Below are 12,902 nucleotides of genomic sequence, written 5' to 3'. Positions count from 1 at the left end.
CTGTACATTTGTTTTCAAACAAATTAAAGTAGTTCTGGGCAGTGTTTCTTCTAAACTGTGCAGCCTCATATCTTAACTGGTGATTAATCAGCCCCGCCCAGTCAAAAGCTCAGGGCTCCATGTGGAGCTGATTCACTGGGCAGGGCTGACTATTCACCTGTGAAACTGTGCTGCCTCGCAGCTTAGAGGGAACACTGATTCTGGGGGAATGTCGCCATTGCTCTTGCAGTGGTGCTAACTCAAACTCAAAAGTACATCTTAGTGCAGGGATGGGCAAGATGCCACCTGGGGCAGACTCTGCCCTGCTAAAACTTTGATCTGGCCCACAGACAGTGTCTGACAGTTTTCTATTTATATCTTGCTGTCCATGCCACCGAATTTTCAGGTGGTGGCTCGGACAGCAGGATCCTATTTAAATAGTGCCCAGTTGTGGCTCTTCTTCAGGGGCTGGAGCTATGAGCTCTGGTTACCAATACCCAACCATTGTGCCATTGCCATTGTGACCCCTTGGCAAAAATTATTGCCCATCCCTGTGCTAATGCAATGAGAACAGCAAAGTGAAACTGTCAAGTGTGGATTCACTGTCAAGTGTGGAAAACAGTGAAATAAAATGTAAGTAGGATTTCAGTATAATAAAAAGAAAATTAGTTTTCACATTCTTTTAGTTATCTCAATTCAGATTTGGATGTTTCAGTACTTGGGGACGCTCGGGGCAGAGCAGCTGGGGTGCTGGGTTGGTCCCGTAGCGCTGCTCCTTGGTGCTGCCGGACCATCCCGGCAGCACCCCAGCTGCTCTGCCCCAGACTTCTCCAAGTCAGCCGCTGCTGAAACTGACCAGCGGCTGACTCCGGGGAAGAGCACCCCAGCTGCTCTGCCCCGGGCTTCCCAGATTATCAGAAGTTTACTGTAGTTGGACAGTTCCCCTCTTTAGATATAGTTTTCATGCTCTTTCCTGTCTCCTATAAACAAGCAATAGCAGTGCCTGCACAGGAGATGGAATGAAAAAATACCCTGCATTTTTTAACTCTTTTCTCTTCTGTTTTGTCTCATGTTCTTTTATGCAGCCTCCTTAATTTCTGTAAGATGTTTTACCACTTGGGACTTGCTAAAATGTGATAATTTTTTAATCTCCATTTTAAATCCAGTATAATATTGAATATAATATAGTTGTGACTCATTACTATACTCTAAATTATGATAGAGCTTTTCAATGTCAGAAGAACAAAATCAGGATACAATGGCAACTGAGGAGCTTCAAGCCGTTATACAACGATGTGTAAGTAACTTCCTTTCTGTAAAAATATACTAACTGTTAGAGAAACTGGCATTGCCTAAATTTGTGTGCACAGACATATCTGTTTGAGCAGCTGGGGAGAGGTAAATCTCTGGGGAAAGGGGTGCCTGGGGATGCCCTGGCTTCCCAGGGATGTTTGTCTCAGCTGGGTGGGCTGGGAGGGAAGAAAGAGGATGAAGACAGAGTTTCCCCTGCCCAGACCAGTTGGGTCTGTGTCAAATCAACCCCAGAAACTACTCTAAGCTGCAGGTAGCTCTGCACTGCTGGTGGGAAGGGGCCTGTCTGAGTGGGAATTCTAGGTGTGGGGTGGTAAGGCTCAGTGCGGGTTTTGAGTGTGTGTGTTTGGGGGAGAGATCTGGATGCATGGGGTTGGATAGACGGGGGAGCAGCTTCCTGTTCAGTGATCAGTCTTCCCATCCATGCGCCTGGAACCCCTAATTGAACCCCTGCCTTGCACCCAGAACCTCTCTACCAAGACCCCCCAACTTCCACCCTGCTGATTTCCATCCCCTGCATGAGCAGCCCCTCACACTTGGACCTCATTGAGCTCCAACCAGCTACACCCTGACCCTCTCAACCTTATCAAACCCTGTACCCCCAGACTCTCACTGATCCCTAACTACCTTCACCTGGACTTCCTTGCAGTGTCCCATTCTCTCTTCACCCAGAGCCCTGCATCAAGTTGTCTGCACCCCGATTGCACCACCCAGAATATATTTTCAAAAAATTCTTCTAAGTTCTGCATATTTTATTTATCAAAATAATGCAGAAATACAATAACAACATAATTACACCATGTTTAATTATTTTGGTAATATATTACAAAATAAATTAAAATATTAATTTTTCAGAATTTAAAATTTTTTGTTCAGAATTTTTACAGGAAGCCCTGCCTTACCATGGCCTGAGTTGCGACCCCCAGCACTTATGACCATTTTTGTAAGTGCAGAAGGAGTCGAAACCCCCCGACTTACATCCTCAGCCCACATTTATGACAGCGCATGGCACCTATCATAAATGCGGGTTCAAGTTACGATGTCCTCAACTTGCGACGCTTCCCCAGGAATCGATCTCATTGCAAGTTGGGGGCCGTCTGTAATTTTTTTGGCACAGAATTCCCTCAGGAATATTCTAATACGTAAATGATAGATATTGTAAAAGCTAAGGTTTCAGCTACATTAAAATTTGGATTTAAACTCAAATTTGGATTTGTAAAGTTAGATAATTTTTTATTGCAGCAAATCCTAGAAGAACAAGATTTCAAAGGAGAAGATTTTAATCTTTTTCAAGTAGCATGCCAGAAGTGCTTAGAAGAAGGTTATGTACAAGAAGTATTACAAGTAATTCAAAATGAGAAAAATAAGGTGAGTTTAAATCTGCATGTGTGTGTTTTTGCAGTATACTTTAAACATATGAGAAAATAGATTAAATTTTGTATACTCCATTTGTTTATACATTGCTTGAGAGTATTTTTATAAGCTATATATTCCATATAGTATCCACAAGGATGTACTATTTCAGGAAACTGTTCCAGGTATACACTGGCAGATATATACTGTTTATGTAGACCCAGATTCTTCGTGTGAAGCTGTATTGACTAGGGATGTTAAATTGTGTTTAATTAATCATGAAACTACTGAAATTTTCAGCAGTTACACGCAGGGGGGCAGGTGGCTTCTGCCTGCCCCCCACTGTCCTGTACTGCTGCCTCTGATACTCCTTGCATGTACCATGAGCCTGCCCCTCCTGCACTACTGCCTCTGATACAGAGGCAGCAGCGTGGGGTGTGTGTGTGTGTGTGTGTGTGTGTGTGTGTGTGTGTGTGTGTGTGTGTGTGTGTGTGTGTGTGTGTAATGTGACTCCCCAGGAGCTGGTGCATGACAGGAGCCTGTGTGTAACCATGTACTCTTTCACATCTCTTGTTTTTACAATGGTGGACTGGACCTGAAACAAATACAGCCAACTACAAGAGTCACCTAAAAGCAGGGGGGATCTTTTTGTGTCATATAGCCATGCTAGTGGCTACTATATATGACCATTCAATGCTGTAAGTGTAGGAAGCAGGGGATTTCTTGTCCTACAGTAATTCTTGGCTCCTAGATTAGCCCCTTAGAGCTATTGTTGGCTAGAGTGTTTTAGAGCAGCCTTCACGCTGCATTGTTTTATGTTGGGGAGTCAGGTTGCTGCACAGCTGTTCCAGGATAGAAAGAGTGGAAACAGTGTCATAAAGCCAGATTTGTGCATTTCCTCCTGAGCAGTACTTTACTTAGCTGTAACCAAGGATATAAGGCATAATATTCTTAATAAACACTTTCATTAATGTTTTCCAGTGAGATAAATGGAAGAAGAGAGAGAGATTGAGGCAAAATTTAAAAAGGGGAAGTGAGTGTGACTCTGTTGGGGTGGAGAGAGTTCCAGATGGATGGACTAAAATTGGCCAAGATTCTAAGAAGAAATGAGCAGACAGAAAGTAAGAGAATGAAATTTCAGAGAAGTATATGATCAGTCTGGGAGACTGGGAAAGCATACTTACATGGGATACAGAGGTAGATAGGAAATCAGAAAAGGTGATGGAAGAAACAATATTGCCCCTCTTCTTGGAAAGATGGGAAATAGTCAGCCGCTGGACCCCACTGAATTTTAGAATAAGGATTTAAAATCTGCAAAGATTGGTTTACCTCCTTCCTCAAATAATGTGTTCTCTCTAATTTTTGCTTGGAATTTTGCTCCTAACATCCAGTAAAACAGTGAGAACACTGCCTGTCCCTACTTGAAAAGCAGTGGCAATCTTTAAGGGTTATCCTGCTAAATAGGGAAGGAGGAAAGAGAGCCTAACATATGCCCATAATGGAACATTGTAATGATAAACTTTGCATTCAATCTCAGGACTCTCCATAGCACCGCACCCCCTGGAATAATCAAAATGGAAGGTTGGAGGGGTCCTTAAGAGGTTATTTAGTTCAGCCTTGGGGATGGAGTTAGGACCAAGTCTACCTTTACCATCCCTGTCAGGTGTTTGTCTAACTTTATTTTAAGAACCTTCAATGACAAGGATTTCACAAATCTCCTTTGGAAGCCTATTCCAGTGTTTAACTCGCATCTTGGTCCGGCATCATCTTCTTTCTCTGCTTACACTTGACACATTTTTCCTTTTTTACCAAGGAAATACATTTCCTCAAAATATTCCAGGTAGGATCTCCTTTACATGCAGACACCATGACAGTTTTTTTGCGGCACAAGTATGGGGGAATATAGGAAGCTTTGAGTGTGCTGAATAAGGTCTTCCCTTTTCCTTTCCAGTCCACTCCAATGTCCCTTTCTATACAGTCTTTGTCCTTTCCTATACATTGTGTCTCTGTCTTTAGACAGTGTCTTAACTAACTCTGCCATGCTTGGCCTAGATTCATCACCACATAAACTCAGAACAAAACCAATTCTATCCAGCCTGTGTGTGTCTTTGCATATGTTTCTCAGCATACTAACAGAAATGGAAATCCCAGAACTTTCAAGGAGCAAGAGCTGGTTGTTAGGCTGGACAGACTAGAGCCATTAATTAATTTTTGTGACACTATAAGTGTAAGAATTATATGTTTATGATGAGATTTAATTGTAACTTATTTTTAAATAAATGTAATATTTTATTGATCTTAAAAATCCCATTTTCATACAAAATCTTTTAATTTTTATGAAAAGTCACTGATTTTTATCCACCCTGCTATGTAACCCAAATCTCTCTTATTACAAATTAATCTGATTATTTTTTATCCTATCTTCAGTGGATATGGAGAACAATTACTCCCTGTACAATTGCTCTTTAACATACTTGAAGACAATTGTCAGAGCTTCTCTCAGTTTTATTTTTTCAAGCCTTAACATAATTAGTTTTTTTAAACTTGTTTTCATAGATTTGATTTTTAAACCTTTAATTATTTATTTCTCCCTACTCTGGACTCTATCCACTTTGTCCACATTTTTCTTCAAGTGTGACTCCCAGTACTGGACACCACCAGCTATTGCCAATAGTGCCCAGCATAGCCGTAGAGTTACTTCCTGTACCTTAAATTCAACCCTCCTGTAAATACATCTAGAATGTTATTACCCGTTTTTGAAGCTGCATCACGTTGATTCATATTCAATTTGTGATCCACTGTTTGTCAAAGAAATTTTAATTCTAATTCTGTCCTTAAAAGTGTTTGCAACCCTTTGCAGCTTGATATTGTCTAAAGATTCTGTAAGCATGCTTTCCACTTCATTATCCAAGTAATTAATGAAAACATTTAGTAATACCATTACAGAACCCCTCTAGATGCATCCTCCCTGTTTGACAATGAACTACAATCCAAGGAATGCTTTGAATTTGGTCTTTCAAATATTTATGCACCTATCTTATAATAATTTCATCTAGATCACGTTTCCCTAGTTTGCTTATGAGAGTGTCGTGTGGGATTGTGTCATAAGTCGAATTAAAATCAATATTCATCGCCTCTATGTCTTCTCCTATCTGTTATTCCAGTAACCTTGCCAAAGGAGAAAATTTGGTTGATATGGCATGGTTTTTTTCTGACAGATCCATATTAGGTGTTTGTTATTACTCTATTGATCTCTAGATGCTTACAAATTGATTGTTTGATAATCTGTTCTAGTATTTTACCAAGCATTGAAATTAAACTGACTGGTCTATAATTCCATGGGGCCTGTTTGTTCCCCTTTTAAAAAGATAAATACCAGATTTGCTCTTCACCAACTTGTCTGAGACTTCACCCATCCTCTATGAATTCTCGAAGATAAGGAAGTACTGTACTGAATCTACTATTTGAAATTAAGTACCATAGGATCCATTTCATCAGACCCTACCAACTGGAATATATTTACTATATCTAAAAATTGTTTAATTGAATCTCTCTTTATTCTCACTTGTGTTCCTTTCTCCTTATTAATATTACAGGCAGTCCCCGGGTTACGTACAAGATAGGGACTGTAGGTTTGTACTTAAGTCGAATTTGTACTTAAGTCGGAACTGACGTCGAGATTCAACCACTGCTGAAACTGACCAGCGGCTGACTACAGGAAGCCTGAGGCAGAGTTTCTCTGCCCCGGGCTTCCTGGAATCAGCCGCTGATCAGTTTCAACAGCAGCTGAATCTGGACGCCTGGGACAGAGAAGCTGGGGCGATGCCGGGTAGGTCTCCGCAGCGCCGCACCTCAGCACTGCGGGGACCAACCTGGCAGCACCCCAGGTGCTCTACCCCAGGTGTCCTTAAGTCAGCTGCTGCTGAAACTGATCAACGGCTGATTCCAGGAAGCCCGGGGCAGAGCAACTCTGCCTTGGGCTTCCTGTAGTCAGCCGCTGGTCAGTTTCAGCAGCAGCTGACTTGGGGACACCTGGGGCAGAGCAGCTGGGGTGCTGCCGGGTTGGTCCAGTAGCGCCAAGGAGCGGCACTGTGAGACCAACCGGCAGCGCCCCAGCTGCTCTACCACAGGCGTCCGCGAGAAAAGCCTGGTCTGCTGGGGGGAAGGGGGTGCACTAGCTGCGGCCCCGCTCCCCCAGCAGACCATGGAGATGCGGGCGGCGGGACTGAGACGCGCCGCGGTGCCGCCGCCCGGGTCCTCCGCGGCTTTGCTCCGCATCTCCCTGGTCTGCTGGGGGGGGGAGGGAACCCGCAGCAGACCAGGGAGACGCGGAGCAAAGCCGCGGAGGACCCGGTCGGCGGCGCGTCTGGGCGCTCCCGCCGTCCGCGTCCTCCGCGGCTTTGCTCTGCGTCTCCCTGGTCTGCTGGGGGCCCCCTCCCCCAGTAGACCAGGGAGACGCGGAGCAGCTTTTCTCGCCCCGGAGGATGCGGGCGGCGGGACCTCGGTGCGTCTGGGTGGTCCCGCCGCCCGCATTCTCCGGGGCGAGAAAAGCCCCGTTCGTAAGTACAGATCCGACATAAGTCGGATCCGCGTAACTCGGGGACTGCCTGTAGTTGTGATGAACCAGAGGTTTGAAGATTGTCTATGGGTGGTTTTTTGTGGCAAGGGACTGGGGCTGCGAAGGAGGAAAGCCCGAGACTTAAATGCACTTAACCAATTACAAACTTTATTACTACAATTTGATTATATTAAATCACTGTCTCTGATTTGTCTTAGACAGCACAGCATGAAAGAAAAGAATATAACAAATAAAACCAATACATCAATAATAAAAACTCCTCCCGTAGCCAGTCCTTCTATGGTTATCTTTGAACAGCTGGTGGAGTTAGTCATTAATCTACATATACTTAACAACCTCTAAATATGAAATGGTTAATACAATATAGTAAGCAATACTCACAAGCCCAGAAATAATTACAATGCACAGACACAAAATAATGTGTAGCATGCTCTGGATTAGTAGACCCTTTCGTGATTCGGTGGGTGGGAGGCGGCCTTGGGTGATCAACCCCTCAGCCAGGCTGGACAATACCTGCCTTCTATTTTTTGATACGGAATCTCCCCGAGCTTAGGGCACAGGGTGCTTTATACTATAATTTTGACATCCGGTACCATATTAGGGTTCCTTCCTTGTGACATGACGTCTGTCTCAAGGCATTGGGGTCAGTGCCTGATGCAGACATGACTGGCACACGTGAAAGCTAGCTGTTTTTGCTTCCCTGCTCCAGGTGCTTGTTAACAGATGTATACGACAGCTCATTTCTCTTATTCCTATCTTGTCCTGTTTTTTAGTGCTCATTAACTTAGTGTATGGGACAGCTTGTGTCCCTGCTCTTATCTTTTTGGCCCAGGTGCTTGCCAAGTTAAGTTCCGTTTACTGAGAACAGTGCTGAGCACCTGAGGGACTTCAAGCTCTGTCTCTGGATCTGCCTCAGGGCCTGTGTTTTTCTTGTGAGGGGCTTTTGTGTGGCAGTATGGGCAATATGTGCGAGGCCGTGGTCAAAAGGACCTGCTACGTGACAAGTTGCATGAAGCATCTGGTCAAAATTAACTCGTTTTGTGAAGACTGAAGTAAACTAGGCATTAAACACCTCAGCCTTCTTGATGTCATTCATCATTCATCCATTTGTCATCCATAATATATTGACTCTCTGATTTATATATGTGTTCATTTATTATTGTATTTTAAATATGCTAAATTTTGAACTGTTTCTTTGTATATCTGATTTACAGGTTATTGTCAAGAGCATGGGATGGAATCTTGTTTGCCCTCTTGTTAGGTGTATTTTGAGTTATAAGCAGGAAGATGAGAAGAGAGAACATTGTCTGAAAATACTAAATCAGTTGGTACAGGTATGTTCAACCATGTAGTCTTAATAAAGGTAAATCTCATATATTATCTCTCTCTCTCTCAGGTTTGTGTCTGTTTGCAAGTCCTCCTATATGGTAAGAGGTAGGATCACCAAATTTGGTATTAGGCTATTAGAAGACATTTAGAGCAAAACAACAACACAGAACACTGAGAGCCAGGACTGGTGGCTGTAAGCAAACTTTACGGGACTGTGGGAAACTTGGCCACTCCCATGATAAGTGGATATCTGAATATTGACAGACCACAGTGTGCTGGATTAGAGAGATTCAATCTATAGTAGAGTACATGCTGAAGTTTTGCTTTTTCTTTTACCCTCTATCAGTTAAAGTGGTCTGACACCAACGTAGAATAAAATTTTAAGCAATCTAAATTTCCTTACATATAGCTTTATTCTAAATGCATATTTTAAAGCAGAGGTTTTCAGACTGTGGAGCATGTCCCTTTAGAGGGGTGCAGAGGTATGGTCAGGAGGGACGGTTGGGCCAGCTCCACGCTGAGAGCTTCAGAGAAGCAATACAGCCATTCAGTCAGTGTCAATGCCTTCGGGGGAGGATCACATCCAAAAATTGTAACTCAAAGGGGAAGCTCATTTTTAAAAGTTTGAAAATCACTATTGTGAGGAAAACACGAGCTTTTGGGGATTTTTAGATTTTGATTGTTTGCAACAATAATGTCCTCGATGTTTTACATCTTCTGTCATTGCCATGCAAAAACAGTGTCACAGTTTTGGAAGTATGGTTATTGTTGTAAATGTACTTTAGAGATAACAATACAGTGGCTTGACCCTTTCTTGCAGCTCTGTAATCCAAAGGAACTTTTATTGGGTTTACTTGAACGGATTGAGCAGACCTCTGGGGAACAGATATCCCAAACTATTTTGCTCTTGCTTCAGCCTCTGCAGACAGGTAATGAGCACTTTCCCATCTGAATGTACATTACTTGTATTTTAATTTGAATGTTTTATTACTTGTATTTCAAGTAGTGCTGTTGAATGCCTAGTGTTCTTGGGGAGTATGCAAAGTATAATTTCAGTACTTACTGGGACTTGTTATTAAGAGTCCCTAAGGACACAAGAGATGGTTAAATGCAGAATTTTTCAAATCGGCATCTGTTGAAATGCAATACTCAGCCTTTGCTTAAAAATCCTTCATACTTTTTGTGAGTTGCCATCCTTCTGCTCCTGAACCAGTCATCCATTTTTATGGCTTTTATTTGCATGCCCTTTATAGGTATTGAAAGTTAACTAATTCTTGTGTATCAGTGAAAGCCCCAAACTGCATATTTGCTTTAAAAAATACCTGTGTACTTGGAAGCCAGAATGTAACTAAGGATATTAAGGACTAGTCGACTATGTGATAAGCAAATGCTTATCGGATAGTTGAGTCAACTAGTCAATTCTCCCCTCTCCCCTTGCTGCCTCTATCAGATAGAGGCAGCGGGGGGAAGGGGAAAGACGGGGTATTTCAAAGTGGCAGTGCCGCATAGCCCATATCAGGACTCCGTGCAGTGCTGCCGCTTTGAAATGCCGCCTTGGCATTTCAGAGCAGCAGAGCTGCACAGCTGAGCTTGGGCTCTGTGCGGCACTGCCCCTTTGAAATGCTGCCGCGGTGTTTCAAAGGGGTAGCACTGCATGGAGCCCGGGGTCAGCTCTATGTGTTGGGGCAGTGCCACACAGTTGATTCTGGGCTCGGCTGTGCAGCTCTGCCTCTTTGAAATGCCGCCACACAGTTTCAAAGCAGCAGCACCGCGTGGAGCCCGGGCGGTCAGCTGGCATTAAGGAAGACAACGGGAGAGTTTGTTCCCATCGGTCTCCCTCTGTGAAGACAGCGCCAAGCTGGGCTTAAATCAAGCAGCTACATATTTTATATAGCTAGAATTGCATACCTTAACCCGGCCTTCCAGGTGTATTATAGACCTGGCCTCACCTTCACGGCAGGGGGCTGGTAGTGTGGGGGGTACAGGAGTCAGGGCAGAGCTTGGGGGATATGACAGGGACAGGGCAGGAGGCTGAGGACATAGGAGGTGCAAAAATCAGGGTTGGGGGTTGAGGAGGGGCTCAGGACAGAAAGTCGATGTGGTAGGGCTTTCCTCTTTTTCTCCAGACTCTCCCAGCCAGAGGGGCCTTCCTCCCCCCCCCCCCCCACCAGCTCTCTGGGCCTTTCCCTTTAGGCTGCTTTCAGCCCATGGGGTCTCCTTCTCCATCCCCCAACCAGAGAGGCCATTTTTTTCTCCTCCCTGTCCCCTCAGGCAACAGGCCAACAGAGCCTTCCCTCCCCAGCGTTGGGGTCTTCTCCCTTCCTTCGGCCTCCTCCCCCAGTTTGCAGGGCTTTCTCCCCCTCCACCAGCCCTCGCATCCTGGAGGGCCTTTTTCTCTTCACCTCCAATCCCCTCAGCTCTCAGGACCTTTTCTCCCTTCCCCAGTTCTCCCTCCTCCCCCACGACTGGCATGATCTTTTCTCCCCTATTCAGCCCATTCCAGCTGGCAGAGGTCTTTTTTCCCCCCTCTCCCAGTGCCTCCAAGCCAGCACGGGGCCTTCTCTCCATCCCACCTTGGGGTGCTGTATCCAAGGGCTGGTGTGGGGGAAGGGTTTGGGACGTTGGGCTACTTACCCGACCTTATGGTAAGAAAGATGGTAAGCCCCAGCCCTACTGGCCACTCTTGTTGGTGCGGCTTCCCTCCTTGTGCTCACTGCCCCCCGTGGCCACTCTCAATATCACATCCCTCCTTCCTGTGTCCCTTCCCTTTCCATGTTATGGAAAACAGCCCCATTCCCAGCACTTTCTGTTTTCCTGCCATAACCAAACCCTGACATTGCTTTAAGTTGTGGTAAGAGAAAGCTGTATACCAAATTTGCTCTTTATCGTTTAGGAGTTATTGAACAAACAGACTCAGACGGACAGACAAACATTTCTAAAATATATAGATAGGCGCACTGGATGTTGTATTGCAAAAAAAAAAAAATCATAACTCTATGATGCTGGTAGTTATACCATCCCAAAACTAACAGGTGCAGAATCCCGGGTATTACTGCACTTGTTCATGATATTCATAGAATCATAGAATAATAGGACTGGAAGGGACCTCGAGAGGTCATCGAGTCCAGCCCCCCGCCCTCAAGGCAGGATCAAGCTCCGTCTACACCATCCCTGACAGATGTCTATCTAACCTGTTCTTAAATATCTCCAGAGAGGGAGATTCCACCACCTCCCTTGGCAATTTATTCCAGTATTTGACCACCCTGACAGTTTGACATATTGCAGGTTTGTTTCTTTTAAATCCAAAGGCTGTTCAGTACAGTCACCTATCTCGATACAGATCTTATTCTTTGCTTTTTTCTGAAACAGAATCTACTGCATTTTCACAGGAAAAAGGCTTTTATTTTATAAATCAGAAGAAATAAAAATGTTCCACCCCTCTATGGGGGAGAGAGGGGAGAATAGGAGATAACTAAGGCTACATCTGGACTGCAGCTCTTATCCTGGATACCGGAAGTATACCAGAAAAGCTATGCCACATCTAAGGAATATGTCTGGTTTTTTTGGAAATATTTCCGAAAAAAAGAACGTGTTCTTTTGCTGTCTCTGTAAACCTCGTTTCATGATGAAGAAGGGATGGCCTGAAAGAGAAGGTTTTTCCAAAATTTGACACTGTGTAGATGTGCCAAATTTCAGAAAAGCCTCTTTTGAAAGAAAAGTGGAAAAAGATACGCAAATTGCAATTCGCAATTTGCGTATCTTTTTCTTGCTTTTCTTTGTAGTGTAGACATAGCCTAAATGTTAAATTTTCTTTTTATTTCAGTTCTACTGAAACTTCATAGCAAGAAGTCATACTCAGTGGGCTTATCTTTGTCTACCATTTTAAATCAACTTTCTCTTCTGCCTGTACCTTACACAAAAGAACAAATACGAGAAGATAAACTTGGACTCTGCCAGTGTTGCAGTGCAGTAGTAGATTTTGCTAAACCTTTTGTGGATCAAGTTGTTAAAAATATGGACGCTTCAACAGAAAGTGATGGTAAAGAGCTCAAACAAGAATTGCTAAAATTGTGAGTATCTTATTTCTGCTTAAAATGCATGTGTAAAGAAATACAATGAGCAATAGAGACTGCATGCACCAGCAGTGAATACACTGTTATTATTTTACTGTTTATCAAATAAACTGTTTAACAAATCCTTTACAAAACAAACCCTCTGCTCCTTGTTTCCCACCCCCTTTCTTTTTTTTTTCCTCTCCCCCATTTATTTTGCATCTGCACATCCTAAACTCAAAACTCTGATCATCTGAAGAAGTGGGCTTGCCCACAAAAGCTCATGATACCATCTACGT

The 12,902-nt window shown here is 43.8% G+C and overlaps 1 protein-coding gene across 2 annotated transcripts in view; it reads left to right on the top strand.

The window, feature by feature from the left end:
- GLMN (glomulin, FKBP associated protein) overlaps positions 1-12,902 on the top strand; it is a 45,248-nt gene that overhangs the window by 2,128 nt on the left and 30,218 nt on the right. For both annotated transcript variants that reach the window (XM_075936533.1, XM_075936534.1), the window contains exons 2-6: positions 1,202-1,276; positions 2,533-2,658; positions 8,437-8,556; positions 9,372-9,480; positions 12,375-12,621. In XM_075936533.1, coding sequence (XP_075792648.1) covers positions 1,211-1,276; positions 2,533-2,658; positions 8,437-8,556; positions 9,372-9,480; positions 12,375-12,621 — 668 coding nt within the window. In that variant the 5' untranslated portion in view covers positions 1,202-1,210. The remainder of the gene's footprint in view (positions 1-1,201; positions 1,277-2,532; positions 2,659-8,436; positions 8,557-9,371; positions 9,481-12,374; positions 12,622-12,902) is intronic.

Source organism: Pelodiscus sinensis, chromosome 9, assembly GCF_049634645.1.
Source record: "Pelodiscus sinensis isolate JC-2024 chromosome 9, ASM4963464v1, whole genome shotgun sequence".
Taxonomy (NCBI): Eukaryota; Metazoa; Chordata; order Testudines; family Trionychidae; genus Pelodiscus; species Pelodiscus sinensis.
This window is presented reverse-complemented; position numbering and strand designations above follow the sequence as displayed.